At 42.8% G+C, this 15,369-nt stretch overlaps 2 protein-coding genes across 3 annotated transcripts in view; one reads left to right on the forward strand and one right to left on the reverse strand.

Annotated features, from left to right (window-relative positions):
- The window catches only part of NSMCE2 (NSE2 (MMS21) homolog, SMC5-SMC6 complex SUMO ligase), a 243,301-nt gene extending 241,323 nt beyond the window's left edge, over positions 1 to 1,978 (reverse strand). For both annotated transcript variants that reach the window (XM_004580722.3, XM_058668491.1), the window contains exon 1: positions 1,839 to 1,978. The gene's annotated coding sequence lies outside the window, so the exon portion shown is untranslated. The remainder of the gene's footprint in view (positions 1 to 1,838) is intronic.
- Positions 1,979 to 2,085: 107 nt separating this feature from the next.
- Positions 2,086 to 15,369, forward strand: part of WASHC5 (WASH complex subunit 5) — a 66,459-nt gene continuing 53,175 nt past the window's right edge. The window contains exons 1-5 of the mRNA XM_004580835.3: positions 2,086 to 2,181; positions 10,395 to 10,700; positions 12,510 to 12,655; positions 13,284 to 13,368; positions 13,910 to 14,010. Coding sequence (XP_004580892.3) covers positions 10,512 to 10,700; positions 12,510 to 12,655; positions 13,284 to 13,368; positions 13,910 to 14,010 — 521 coding nt within the window. The 5' untranslated portion in view covers positions 2,086 to 2,181; positions 10,395 to 10,511. The remainder of the gene's footprint in view (positions 2,182 to 10,394; positions 10,701 to 12,509; positions 12,656 to 13,283; positions 13,369 to 13,909; positions 14,011 to 15,369) is intronic.

Here is a 15,369-nt window from a genome sequence, read left to right on the forward strand (position 1 = left end):
CTCTTTGATTACCATCATATTTGTAGTCTTCGGGAGTTATTCTGCTTTCTTCATCACTTCCCTTTTGGACACTGCTCACAGTGCGTCACCAAGAGCAAATACAAAATATTTCCTGCCTGAGCACAAGGCTGCTTCAGTCCCGACACACGTGTCTCTTCTTTCTCTTCTTCTCAGACACTCTGGGAAGTCCAGTTTAAGACCTGCTTCTCCAGGCTCCCACCCTGAGCTTCTTCTCTTCACTCCATCCACCCACATCTTACCCACCAGCGAAGAACAGAATGCTATGTCCTCAGTGACGCATATGTTCAAAGCCTGCCCTTCGAGGTGATGGGGCATTCGGAAGCAGTAACTTTTTTGATCAGATCTGATCTATCCCCAAGAATGGGAGTCCCACTCTTATGGGGCATGCTCTAGGAGCTGCCTCGCCCTTCCATGAGGTTAAGGGTAGCGTTAGGGTTAGGTAGGGGATGCCAGCAACCGGGTCCTCATAAACACCACATCTGCTGCTGCCTTGACCATGGACTTCTCAGCCCCCAGAATTGTGAAAAAAAAAAAAAAATGGATTTCTGTACATGTATCTCCAAATTTAAGCATTGACACTGTGGCACAGTGCGTTAAGCCACCACCTGCAACACTGGCATCCCAGATGAATGCTGATTCGAGTCCCAAGTACTCCACTTCCAACCCAGCTTCCTGATGTTGGGCCTTGGAAAGCAGCAGAAGATGGCACAGGTGCCTGAGCTCCTGCCCGCCACAGCCAGGACTGGGATGGAACTTCAGTTTCCTGGCTTCAGCTTGGAACTGTCCCAATCTATGTGACCACGTATGGAGTAAACCAACAGAAGTTAGCTCTCTCTCTCTCTTTCTTTCTCTCCTTCTTGCCTGTCAAAAAAATCTTTTAAAATATAAATAAAGTGCCCAAGTTATAGCATGTGTTAGAGCAGACAGATCAGACTAAGTCCTGCAGCCCCTGCCACCTGCATGAGACACGCAGAAGCTCCTGGCTGCTGGCCTCCCAGCTCTGGCCACGGCAGCCATTTGGTGAGTGAACCAACAAATGGAAGCTCTTTCTCTGTCTTAAATAAACAAAACAAATTCTAAAATAAAAAAGAAGAAATTAAAAAATTAAAGCATTTCTCTACAGCCTTTCTGTATAGTACTGAGGTAGGTGCAATGCCAAAACTTTATACACCATACGACCTTCTTAAAATCCGTGGCGACCTTGTTCAGGTTTTCAACAGGCTAGACAGAATGTATCTTTTCCTTTGAGGCATTCTCTTATGCCTGGAACGGACTGTTGCCTCCCTCAAAACACCACTATCCTTTCTCTCTCTCACACACACACTCCCTATGATAAAACTCATGAAGATTTGCTTTTTACCCCTGGGAAAGTGTTAAACGAGATTCCTGAGATTATATAGCATCTAAAAGGGCTCTTCACAAGAACCAGGCAGGCCATCGATAAAGATTTGATGAGAATTACAAATAACCATCTCAGGTATCACCGTTCCTGGCCACCTGCTATCTTAAACTGGCGCCACAGCGCACGAGCCTCAAGACCGTTCATCCTCACAGCCCATCTACGGAAGCCAAAGGACACCGAGGCGCAAGGAGCTCACAAACGAGTTAACAGTCTTTGGAATGCGTGTAAAGCCAGGTTTTTGAACCAAAAAGTTGTGGCGCCCCACATCTCTACGGCTTTAGCAGAGAGACGGCGTCTCAAAAAGGGGCGTCAACTGTTCCTCACTCAAAGTCGTGGAGAGACAGAGGCCAGGATCATCTACCAGCCTGGGTCTCCGCGGAGCGCCTCCCCGTCGCCTCCTCGGCTTCCGCCTTACCTGCTGCCCAATCCAGATGCGCCTGATAGATCCGAACTTCCCACACCTGGATCCCGAATCCTTTCCTCAACTCCCCTCAGTCGCTGAAACGGCTAGCGCGGGACCCTGCGTCATCAGCCCGCGCCGCGAGTGGTCACGTGACGCCCCGCCCAGCTCTCCGCCTCCTGGATCATGTGACGGCCTGGGGGAGCCAGGGGCGGAAGCCTGGTTTTGGCCCGGCTGTAGATCTGGGTTTACGGATAGACTGGGGGTTCAGCTGAAAGAGGCGGGTGGGGCGGGGGTACGGATTCCGCGCGGGACCGGCGACCCTGAGGGTGAGCCGCTGGCGCGGCCCGGCTGACAGGTGAGTCCTGAGGGGGTGCGCCCCTTCCCTTCATATCTCGGATCCCCTCCCCCGCCCTGACCGAGGGACCCGCTGCAGTGTCGTGCAGTCTGCTTGAGGGACCCAGGATGGAGCAGACTCACACGCCTCCTGGAGCTGGGGTTGCAGTCCCTCTACTTAGATGCAAATCTCTACTTAGGTGCAAATCATTCCGCACTACCGGCGCCGTGGAAACCCATGTCCCAAGTTTTTCGGTAACAGCTGTGGGGATGTTGTTCCTCCAATTACTTTCTAGGAAATTGATTGGTTCACAGGCTGCTTTAATGGAGCTGAGCTTGAATTATGCATCTGCTGTGGGTCGCGCGTTTGAGCAAATTATTGCTCTGTCCCATGCCTCACCTGTGACATGGAGATGTCCTTTACATTTGAGAATGGAGGGAATGGCCCTAGATCACAGGAAGTCCTAGGACCGGTAATGAGCTTTCCAGATCCCAACTGCCTGGAGCCTCCTCCAGTGTAGGAGAGTGGTGAGGGAGAAATTTCAGTGCCCTGCCCACAGTCAGGGACACCCTCCCCAGTGGCCCTGAACCTGTCTTCTCCAGGATTCATAAATCAGACTAGAACAGCCAGCTCGTTTCAGAACCTTTTCTGGAAGAATATGTCACTCACATTTAAATTGACGACAATTGTGGTTTGTTCAGGGTGAGAGATTTGGGAAGACCAACGTTTCTGTCATTATGCATGCAAGGTTGTGTGAAAGGATAGGTAGCACTCTAATTTAGTCCACTAGAAGTCTCTCCACCACGGTGACATTTCCTTAAGAAGTATGGTGCTGTACCCGCCACATCATGGGCACGACAGTGCCATGCTTTGTTCTTGGAAGCACGTTGTGTACGATTCCTTTCCATTCTGAAAATTCTTGTTGCATGCCAAGTTCCTAAAATCTTCGCCACTTTGTAACTTATAAAGGAACATAGGGAATTGAGGGGAATCTCTGTTTCATGCCCACAAGTCACGGAGCCCGCGTTGACTTGACTGGTCTTTAGGACTTTTCCTCAGTGTTAACACCCAGAGCACCCCCTGGAAGGATGCTTTATATAGTTTCCTCGGCACCATTTATTTGGACCTCACTCTGGAGTAATTATGAAAGACTCATCTACACCTTGACACCTTGTAAAGCCACCACCCACCTGCCTGTGAGATCACGGCAACATGGTTAGACCCTTGCATGATGATTCTGCGGTTCAGTTCTGCAGGAACTGAAGCACGCTGCAAGTGGGCTCTTTCCCATCCAGCAGGGCCAGTTTCCAAATGCTCTAGCTGCATTGGATTGGGTCACTTGTGCAGATCCCGTCTGTCACATGAAAAATGTAGACCAGGTTAGGAGCTCTGGTGTATAACAGCGTCGCTAAATGTGATGATGTAACCAAGTGATTTCCTTCTTTCTTTAAATCTTGTTTGAACTTCCTGGATCCTTAGAAGTTTACCAGGAGATGCTTGCACTGTTAAAAATGATTAAAAATGTAAAGGAAAGTCAAGTACTCTCATATAAGATGGAATTACAGGCAGCAAGTTTATATCACCAAGAGTTAGTTAACTATAACCCATATTTCGTCTTACACTGAAAAGATACAACACAAACATTTGTTTTTATAGAATTTTAGACGAGGCCATTGATCTAAATAATAGATGCCCACAACTTTTGTTTTGCTTTGCTAAACATCTATCATATCTTTTCTAATACTGTCTCAAAGCTGTGTATGGTACAATTCTTGAGTAATGACTTAAAGATTAAAATAAGAGAGTGACACTCTGAAGTCTTGATTTATGTCATTATCTGCAGTCCAAGTGTCCCGACAGTACACGTGCAGACTCAACCTTTCAGTACAGAATGGGGAAGAGGGTAGGTAATGTGGCTTTGCTTTAAGCTGTTTTCTCCAGGACCCCAATGTCTTCTGTATCTTGGAACCCAAATCTGGCTTGTCCCCTCCCAATGAATCTGAGGCTCATCCTATTGAGACCACCCAGGTTAGTTTGAGGGGTCTTCAAAGGAGCTCAGTACCAGTAACCACTGTCCATTTTTCCCCCCTTTCTCTTTTAACTCCCAAGCTAGACCGTGTCAGTGAGGAAAATGAAGTGAAATTATTTGAAATTCAGCCTGTGAGAGATCACTGGGGTTTAACAATCAAGCATTATGAAGAGCACTAAAAGGATTTGTGAATAATTTATGTGTTAATGTGCACTATTGGATGCCTCCATGAGAGAGTGTCAGGCAGCTGCAGCGACTCCTGTCACAGCGCCTTGCTTTCAGGCCCTATGCAGACCCTCCCCCAGCTCTGTTCTGCATCTTCCTCACCCTGCTGCAGCCATAGTGGCCTCCTAGCTATTCCTCAAGCATAGCACCTTCCTGCCCTGGGGCCCCACTTGTAACCTCTGCCAAGAATATCTTTCTTCTGATCATGATCCTGCTGCAAAATAGATTACTCCAAAACCCAGTGGCTTAAGATAATGAAGTCTCACTGTTTCTAGGCTCTGGACTCAGGGGGATGGCTTAGCTACCTGCTCTTGGCTCAGGGCCTCTTGTGTTGCCTGAAGTCTAACCAGGGACCCAGGGATTCACTTCCAGACTCACAGGGTCTTGGGTAAATTTCCATCCCCTATGGCAAGGACTCCTCCACTGAGCTGTCATAATGTGACAATTTTCTCCACAAAGACTTGCAAGCCAGAGAAGGTGCTACTAGTCATGGTGTTTTTTGTTCTCTGAGTTCCTAGCTGCTATCTCCCACTTCTGCCACATTCTTCCCTGTAGTAGGAGGCAGTGAGCCAGCTCACACTCAAGGGATGGAGTCTACCTAAGGCAGGAATATCAGGAGGCAGAGGTCGTTGTAGGGAGGGAGATTCTCTTGGAAGCTGTCTGCTACATCCAGTTACCTTTAATGTTCACTCCCTTGCTTCCTTCTGATTTCTGCTGAAATATTATCACAGAGTTTTCCAAGCCACTTCATGTGAACTGGCACGTGTTCCATCCCTGAGGTGTGCTTTTTTTTTTTTTACAGCAGTTATCACAGCCTGCTGTTCGCTACCTTTTTCCTCTTCCCAAGTAGTTAGGCTCCATAATAGGAGGAACTCGCTGTTTTTTACCTTCTTATGCCAGATCCTGAAACATTGCTTGACCCCTAATAGTCACTGGGTGAACATTTGTTGAATTAAGCATTGGTATAATTATGCATGCCTTCCCAAATAACCTAAAACCCAATTATAGTGTATAAGGCACAAAAGCATTTAACAGGTGTTGTAGAAATAGTTGAAGCAAATCAGTAATACCAGCAAGAATTTAGATTCTTTTTTTTTTTTGTCCTGCTCTAAAATCTACATCTTCTTGATTCCCCCCACCTACCAATTGTGCCACCTCATGGTCACCAAATAGCTGCTGCAGCTCCAGGCATTGCATGTTCATTAGACCACATTCCTTTGAAGACAAGAAGCAGAGGAATAGCCAGATAGAGAGAAAGAGCATGCTCTTCACATACTTCTCTTCTTTTAGCAAGATGGAAAACACATTTTCTAGAAGTCCTGCTTTAGACTTATTCTTAAAACTCCTAGATTAAAGCTTTCAAGTCTGTTTGCTTCCTGGAAGGCAGTAAAATAAGAATCTGACCATGGCATCGTCCATGGGGAAAAAAAAGAGACAAGAAAGGAAGGAGTGGGGAATATTATTGAAGGGCCACAATTTCCTAATAAATTAGGATGTTCGCAGATATTGACTTAGTGACAGACTTCCAAAAGGGAAAAAGAAACTCCTTCGGGTTATGCAGACTTTGCCAGTAGTAGATAACTCTCAGAGGCATGGGGCCAGTGCCATGGCATAGCACACCAAGCCTCAGGCTGTAGTGCCAGCATCCGATATGGATACTAGTGGCTCCACTTCTGATCCAGCTCACTGCTAATGACCCAAGAAAGCAGAGGAAGATGGTCTGAGTCTTTGGGCCTCTGTACCCACATGGCAGACCAAGAGGAAGCTCCAGGCTTCTGGCTTCAGACCAGCCCAGCTCTGGTCATTGTGGGCTTTTGTGGAGTGAATCAACAGAGGGAAGATTTATCTCTCTAACTCTGCCTCTCAAATAAAACTACATACATCTTAAGAGAGAGAGAGAGAATGCAAGCAAGCAATTGGAGGCAAGGCAAGCATTGAGCATTTTTGCTAAAGCTGCAGGGAAGCTCTCCTGCAAGAAGTCTTTCGCAAATCTGTCTGTATTGGAAGATGACTCAAGACTTCCATGAAATTAACTACTGGTGACCTAGCTAAACTAACAATTAGAGAAGCAAAGATAAAGATGGCATCATTATCACTTCCAAAAGTAGTGATTTTTAAAGGAAATTGAAACAGCGTCTCTAGGGCCTCTTTGATGCTGTTCCAGCAAGGTAGCTGAGACTGGGTAGTTGATAAAAAACACACTCATATTTCTTACATTGGCTGGGAGGTCCAAGATCCAATCTGAGAATTCTGGCAAATATCTTCATAGTGTGCCATCCTGTGGTGTAAGGTGGAAGGACTAGGGGGTCTGAACTCGGTTTTGTGGCACACTCAGTCACTCAACAACAAACCCTGACATTAACCCACTCCTAGGGCAGAGTCCTCATGATGTGATCCCTGTGAAAGGTCCTACCTCTCAAAACTCTTGCATCGGGGATTAAGGTTGCAACACATGACGGAGGAACACATTCAAAGTGTAGCAGAGGACACATGGAAAATGAATTGCACCTTTAAAAATTCTCTGTAAAAATCGCTACTTTTAAAATCACACTATGGGGACCAGTGATGTGGCACAGTGAGGTAAGTTGCCACTTGTGATGCTGACATCCCAAATGGGCACCGGTTGACATCCTGGCTGCTCTGTTTCTGATCCAGCTCCCTGCCATTGAACTTAGAAAAGTAGCATATGGTGACCCTGCACCCCTGTGAAAGACCCAGATGGAATTCTGGGCTCCTGGCTTTGGATTGTCCTAGCGCTGACTGCTGTGGCTCTTTGAGCAGTGAGCAAACAACATGGAAACTATCTCTTTCTCTCCATCTTTCTCTCTCTTCCTACCCTTCTGTAATTTTCTTGCTGTCAGATAAATTAAATACAATATGTTTTTTTAAAAAGACATCATGAAGTCCAATACTGAGTACAACATTTTTGTTATCAAGACCATGTTTTGGTGAATCCTATTTTAATCATAAAAATTCACTTTCATACATTTTACTCAGACCCCTGAATCCATGTGGGAGACCTAGAAAAAACTCGGGGCTCCTTCCATCAGCCTGATGTAGTTCCTGTTGTTGCATCCATTTGGAGAGTGAACCAGCAGGTGGAAAATCTCACTTTTTCTCTCTGTCTCTCTTTAACTCTGCCTTTCAAATAAATAAAATTAATAAAACTTTTTTGAAACTGGATGCTTGCTGTAATTCACAGCTCCTTCACTGTTGGTTAGGCAGAAACTCTTCCATTCATTGTTATCTGGATTATTCTTTATGAATTACCTCTTTGTATTCTTCACCCATCAGCTTTATCATTGTCAGCTTGTGAAATCCCTTTAAATGTTGCAAAAGCCATCCCTCTATCTTCTCTCTACATTTCAAATCCATTTTCCAGATCATTGAACATATAAAAGTGGGTTTTTTTAATGTTATGTATTAAAATATATGTTTATGATCACACCTGGGTTTCCTTCTCTAGTTCTGAATTTCTGTGAGATGCCGCTTTACTAAGCTCTCCCAGTGTGAATCAACTGCCTTTCCCTACAGAAGAGCTACTCAAGATGCCAGGCTGACATGTGAATGTGTGTTGCACTTCCTGTTTCTTTATCTTGAGCGCACTGGAGCATTTCATTTCTCTCTCTGTTTTTGTTCTTTTTGATCAGCCGTACCCCACCTTTGTAATAATCATGGTTTCACATCTCTAATCATCTGAAGAAGTTAAAACTACAAGTGCTTGGGCCCAGCGCAATAGCCTGATGGCTAAATCCTCGCCATGCATCTGCTAGGATCCCATTTGGGCACCAATTCGTGTCCCAGCTGCTGCACTTCCCATTCACCTCCCTGCTTGTGGCCTGGGAAGACAGTAGAGGATGGCCCAAGGTCTTGGGACCCTGAACTCACTTTGAAGACTTGAAAGAATCTCCTGGCTACAGGCTTCAGATTGGCTCCGCTCTGACCATTGTGGCCACCTGGAGAGTGATTAAGCAGATGAAAGATCTTTCAGTCTGTCTCCTTCTCTGTATATGTGCCTTTGCAATAAAAATAAATAAAATAAGTCTTAAAAAAAGTGGGTGTAACTTCCTCCCATCTCCTAATAAGAAACTCTAGGGCCCTGCATGAAGAGAGAGAGAAGAAAAAGAAAGAAAGAAGGACAAAAGGAGGGAGAGGGGCCCGGCGGTGTGGCCTAGCAGCTAAAGTCCTCGCCTTGAACGCCCCGGGATCCCATATGGGCGCCGGTTCTGATCCTAGCAGCTCCACTTTCCATCCAGCTCCCTGTTTGTGGCCTGGGGAAGCAGTCGAGGACGGCCCAATGCTTTGGGACCCTGCACCCACATGGGAGACCCAGAAGAGGTTCCAGGTTCCCAGCTTCAGATCAGCGCAGCTCCAGCCATTGCACTCACTTGGGGAGTGAATCATCAGACAGAAGATCTTCCTCTCTGTCTCTCCTCCTCTCTGTATATCTGACTTTGTAATAACAATTAAGAAATCTTAAAAAAAAAAAAAAAAAAAAGGAAGGAGAGAGAGCAAGAGAGACAAAGAAAGAAGGAAGGAAAAGAAAAGGAAGGAAGAAACTCAAATATTCTAGGTGAGAAGAAGTGGTGCTTTGTGCTGTTTCTAACCTTACCAGAAGCTGATATCCTAGATGATTCTGCTATGCAGCCTGGCTTGAGAGCCAGAGCGGCTGGATATAGAGTAGCAGTCCTCTCCTTCAGAAGCTTTCAGGACCTGTTAGCAATAATTACAATATTTAGTCTGCTAAGAAATCAACTGTCCTCAGTGGATTGGAATACAAGAGAAATAAGTAATAACTAATGCTAATAGGACTACACTCCTCTATGCTAAATTATGTGAGACTTTTGGACCTTTTTGATTTGCTTTTTATAAATCACCTTTACAGCATTTTGTAGAACTTGGCTAATTTGTTTAAGATTTGTTTATTTGTGGAGCTGGCATTGTAGCGGAGCAGGTGAAGCCACTCCCTGCAGTGCCAGCATCCCAACATCCTTAGCGGAGCACCTGTTCAAGTCCAAGGTGCTCCACTTCCAATCTAACTCTGTGCTAATTTGTCTGGCAAAGCAGAAGATGGCCCAAGTATTTGTGCCTCTGCATCCGTGTGGGCAATCTGGGTGAAGCCCCTGGCTCCCAGCTTCAACCAGGTCCAGCTGTGGCCATGGAAACCACACACCATCACCACCCCCACCAATCGCTTTTCCTCCTGTGTAACTTTTTTAAATAAATAAATAACTCAAAAAAAAAGAGATTGGGTTATTTGAAAGGTAAAATGACAGAGAAAAGCAGGGAGAGAGAGATCTACCACTGACTCACAGCCCCAGATACCCTCAACAGCCTGGGCTGAGCCAGGCTGAAGCCAGAAGCCAGGAACTCCATCTGGTTCTGCCATGTGGTGGCAGGGACTCAAGTACTTGGGCATTCACCTGCTGCCTCCCCATTGCATTAGCAGGAAGCTGAGCCTGAGGCAGGGAAACCAGCCTGAACTAGTATTTTGATAGGGGATGCAGGCATTCCAAGAGTGATGTAACCCACTATGCCATGGTGCCAGGCTCTGGCATCCATAATTTAAAAGCAGTATAGCAGTGAATCTGAGCTCTGTTTTACTGTATTTGTTAATATAGTAAATAGTGAGGGTAGCTTCTGCAATTAGAAGATACTGGAACCGTGCATGTGTAATGATTCCTTCTCCTGGGCTCAGGAAGGAACTAGATCATGAGAAGTCTTTCCTCTTGAGAAGTGAGTACCAGATTGAAAAAAAGAGACCGAACACATTCATCTAGCCGAGACCCTCCACGCGAGGGGGGGTGGGCAAAAACAGGAACCGTCAGTACATTGGCCTTCTCCCCATATCAGAATTCACAATTTTTTAGCGGAATTGAATTTTCAAGAGATATTGAGGGGAAACCACTGGCATGTTTTTAAGCATGGACTTCCTTTGGAAATGGAGACTTTTATGCTTTTTCAAATGTCTTGGATGCAGGTTGTTTAATGGAGCAGCCAGTTGATCCGCAGACCTGGTTTCGTCTGAAGACCAGCAGACCCCACCTCTGAGGCCAGTGAATCGTTCCTGTCCGCCCAAAGTTGTTGATTGCTGTCAATGATGTTGGACTTTCTAGCCGAGAACAACCTGTGTGGCCAGGCGATCCTAAGGATTGTTTCCTGTGGCAATGCCATCATCGCTGAACTCCTGAGGCTCTCTGAGTTTATTCCCACTGTGTTCAGGTTAAAAGACCGAGTTGATCAACAGAAATATGGAGACATCATATTTGATTTCAGCTACTTTAAGGTAATTTCTTGCTGTCACATTCTTGCTGCTGTCTTCTCTAAGAAGTATGTTTTCATTGGGAACCGTGGGACTCTTCAGAGGTTAGATAATTATAAAGATTTAAAGAGCAAACCTTTTGAACCAAATTTTGTATCAGCTACCAACTTGAAAATAAGATGACAGTACTACATGGATGGCCTAACAGAATGTAATCAGATTTTTTAAAAGGAAATTTTGGCATGCTGAATTTCACATTGAATCTTATACATTTCAAAAATTGTCATTTTGGTTGTAGGAGTTCAACTTCGTTTTCTTCAAAGGCATTTTTACCTCTAAGCTTCTGTGCTCTTCATTACCTTCTGTTGCTCCGTTTTACATTTTTCGTATTTGAGAACGTAAGAACAAGTTTTTCTTTTTTTTTTTTTTTAAAGGAACAAATACTTTATAATTCCACTTAAGATAGGTTTCCCCAAAAGTCAAGTTTGCCGAAACAGAAAACAGAATAATGCTTTTTCTGGAGGCTTCATATCTAGTACAACAGCAGAGAGATTTAAAATTGGATGGCTTTGGCAGCTGTGGGGCTTTGTAAAGGCTACATATAATCTTTCTAAATACACAGTAAATGGATTGCATATTTTAAACAGGTGAGATTTATGGTGCACTGCTGTTTTAACAAATCAGGGTAACTTTTGTTGAAGAGAGCTGTATCCCATTGTTTACTCTGTGGACTGATGAGTTCAGCTATCAAGCTGAATTCCTTAGTAGACCAAGTCTTTTGTCACTGGAGTATTTTAAGATGTGTCTTTTTTTTTTTTTTTAATTCTCCCCTCCAGTTACCCCTGCTGTACTTTTTTTTTTTTATTATTAATTATTATGCATTATGTGACAGTTTCATAGGCTCTGGGAATCCCCCCACCCCTCCCCACGCCCCTCCCCCCTGGTGGATTCCTCCACCTTGATGCAGTATTACAGTTCAAATTCAATCAAGATTCTTTCCTTGCAAACATATACCAAGCATAGAGTCCAGCTACTTATTGTCCAGATGGGTTGAACAGTTTCTTGGGGAGACCATTTCTGGTCCGAAGTTAGAGCTGGTAGAATATCGTCCCAGTCAATTAAGAGTCCCAATATAACATCAACAGCAATTTGTAACATTATGGAATTGACATGGTTTTGAGTAACCAGTATGTTAAAAAAAAAAAAAAAAAGAAGCATGTTCTTAACCACAACCTGTGATTAGTTCATTGACATTTCAATTTTAGTTTGTACACAGGACCAGCTGCTATATACCTTAAAATGGCTGTAAGGTACCATTCAGCTGTCTCATGTCTATTTCATTTTAGTATTTAGCCATTTGTTGTGTTGAAGTATAATTTTGCTGATCTTGGCAGATTTTAGGATAATCTAGACTGGCTTGTAACTCTAACAAGACATTTGTCAACAGTTAAGGTGCAGAACATTTTTTTTTGGGGGGGGGGGTGTGCAGGAAAGTCCCCAACACCATGGTGAGGAGTGACTAATCTTCGTGTCCTACCCAGCGAGGCATTAGCCAATCCATGCCAGCTCTTTCCTGTCAGATTCCAAGCTCTACTTTTTGTTGTTTGTCTATTTATTTTAGGTTTTTTTAGTTTGTATGATTGTTTGTTTGCTTTGAGGGGTTTTCGGAGCAATCCTGATGGTCATTGCAAGGGAGGGTGGGGGTCCAGAGGTGGAACCAGGCTCGGTCCAGAGAAAGCTTTCCTCAAGAATAAGTTTTTCAAAGAACTGCCTAGATTGTTACCAGCACATATGCTTTCATTGATGTTTATGTTAATATGTTTTTCTCTGTAGGGTCCGGAGTTATGGGAAAGCAAACTGGAGGCTAAACCTGAGCTGCAGGACTTAGACGAAGAATTTCGCGAAAACAACATAGAGATTTTGACCAGATTTTATTTAGCATTTCAAAGTGTGCATAAATATATTGTAGACTTAAACAGGTATTGATCAACTCAGTAACAGCCTTTTCTGGTAGTAAAATAGTGAGGAGAGAGAAGGGAACAGCAGAAAGCACTCATCTTTCTGACTTACCATCAGATCTGCTCATTTATACCATCAATTGCCTTTTCTTTCCTGTAGCAATAGTCATCTTAAGTATTTTCAAATCTTATAATGTCTTGTTCTTTTTAAGTATCACAATAAACTTAGTTCATAATTTATGATCCTATGGTTTAGTATTATATTCAAGTATAGTATGTATAGATGAGAAGTTGGGGGGAGGGAAAGGAACTTAATATTGTAGTTAATTTTCTGCCTTCTATAGTTCTTGAATTAACTACTCATTCACTTTTAAGTAGCTGTTTCATATTCTTATATTGTTGCTCCTGAGATATTTTTAATTTGTGAATCAGGAACTTATACTTTGAGCATCCTTAAACATCAACCTGTGTCCCTAAATCACTATGAGTTACAGCTCATAATGCTGTTTTTAAGAGCATGAAGCACCACAAGCTTATTGAAGGCATGAATATCTAGTATCCTGTTTTAACTTTAAAAAAAAAAATCTTTCTTCTTCAAGATAATGGTTTCCATTACAAATGAATACTTACTCTGGTGTTTCATTTCCAGATATCTGGATGATCTCAATGAAGGGGTTTATATTCAGCAAACTTTGGAAACTGTGCTTCTCAATGAAGATGGAAAACAGCTTCTAGTAAGTGATAGTGATCATTTAAAACAAAAATTGAAAAACATCAAATTTAGCATCCCTTTTTTTCTGTTAAGACACAAATATGTTCAGAATGACATTCTTTAAAGAGAAGGAAAGCCAGCTGGTAATTATCTTCTAACCAATAGATCCAAATGTAAAGAAAATTACCAGCTAATAAAAGATATATGAAGCTGTGAGCTTCCTCAGTGTAGGAATTGTATCTTTTTGCATTCTTATCATCGAACTTGACAGCCCGCACATAGTAATCGTTTAAGAAATATTTATTAGTTTTCAACAGAATGACTTTATAATGGAGATATTAAGCAAAATACCAAAATTTAGCCAACTGAAAGAGGAGAATTGTGATTAAAGTTTATTTTATGTGGACTTTTCAAAAGAGTCCTTTGGAGAAAACCTACTTTTTTTCTTTGGAAATTTGTAAAGCTTATAGGAGGACTGCTTACAAAATGATCTTTTAAATCATCAACTTCACTCCATAAGAATGTGTACCCTGGTGAGTGTGGCCATTATCTTCTCTCCATAGTGTGAGGCGCTCTACTTGTATGGAGTCATGCTGCTGGTCATCGATCAGAAGATTGAAGGCGAAGTCAGAGAGAGGATGCTGGTCTCCTACTATCGATACAGGTATCCTCGCGCTAGGACGGCACAGCTGTCACTGCACTCAGGCTGTATTCCCATACTACTCCTGGGAACAACAGCAAAGTGACACAGGATGGGAAAGTATAAGACTTTTCTCTCTTCTGACCTTATTAAAGGACTTTGACAGTTATTTATATTGTATATCATAATGGTAGATGTTATACCATCTCATCTATATATTATACATATAATGCCATATATTATAGATTTATAGGGAATATGGATCATCGCAACCGCGATGGCAACCCAGCTTAAAGAAAACAAAGGCAGGGGGGCATGAATTCTAATTTTTCTTTACTTTGAGGAGAAATTTTCAGTGAATTTCAGAAATCAAATGAATATTTCTGTGTGTTTTTTAAAGTCTTAAAATAGTACTCCTTGACTGATTTAATAAAACAGTTGAGCTTGCCTTTGTCATTTCAGTGCTGATGACTGAAAAATTATCACACAGGATTTATTTTAAAGTGAATTCTCAAGTATTTGTAGAAACCAAAGCAAAACAAATACCACAATCAAGTGTTGTGTATGTCTGTGCAAGAGCTATGATTGTTCAAGAACCAGGGTCTTGAGTTAAGGAACTACGCTAACCAGCTTTTAATTCTAGTGCCTAATATAGAGGTTTTAATTTGGTGAATGAATGAGTCAAAAACTAGGTGCAAAGTCAGAGCTGAAAATAATCAGTATGCACAGAAGAAATAGTCGATAAAAGCGAGCCGTTGAGAAATGGGAGCTAAAAATGTGATGAGTAGAATTTGAAGCTTATAAATTAGCAAAAAACAAATAGGGCAACAGATATAGCTCCTCAATGAAGAGGAAATTTTGGACGTCATGCTTTTAGCAGTTCTGAGTACTGCTGTGTCCGCCACAGTTTATTAATCTCAACCCCAAACTAGCCTGTTTTCTTTCAGCCCTATCAGTGTGTGAAGCGAGCATCCACCAGAATACAGCACTCATTCCTGTCAACTTGACCATAAATTTTCTTAATGCTCATGTTTTTAAAAATGAAATTGAAGTGGCCATGACTCTATTTCTGAAAATATCTGGAGGAGTAAAAGCAATAAAAAAGACAAATACATTTCTTGGCAGGCCCAGCTGTGAAAGCCTGGCTTTGTCCCTGTGAAGACAACTAGCTTGAGAAACTGCAAGTCAGACTGTGAAAGAAAGAAGATCCTCTTCAAGTCTAAGGGTCTTTGAGTTTAGCTCAGTGCTTTTGGAGCTTTCTGTTCCATCCTGGATATCGTGCCTGTTTGTATCAACTCTACATAGAAAAAGCAACTTACTAGGGGAGAAAACAATCAATATAGATACCACTTTAATATTTAAAAACAATTTTTAAAAAAATCT

This window comes from Ochotona princeps, chromosome 9 (genome assembly GCF_030435755.1).
Source record: "Ochotona princeps isolate mOchPri1 chromosome 9, mOchPri1.hap1, whole genome shotgun sequence".
NCBI classification, from domain to species: domain Eukaryota; kingdom Metazoa; phylum Chordata; class Mammalia; order Lagomorpha; family Ochotonidae; genus Ochotona; species Ochotona princeps.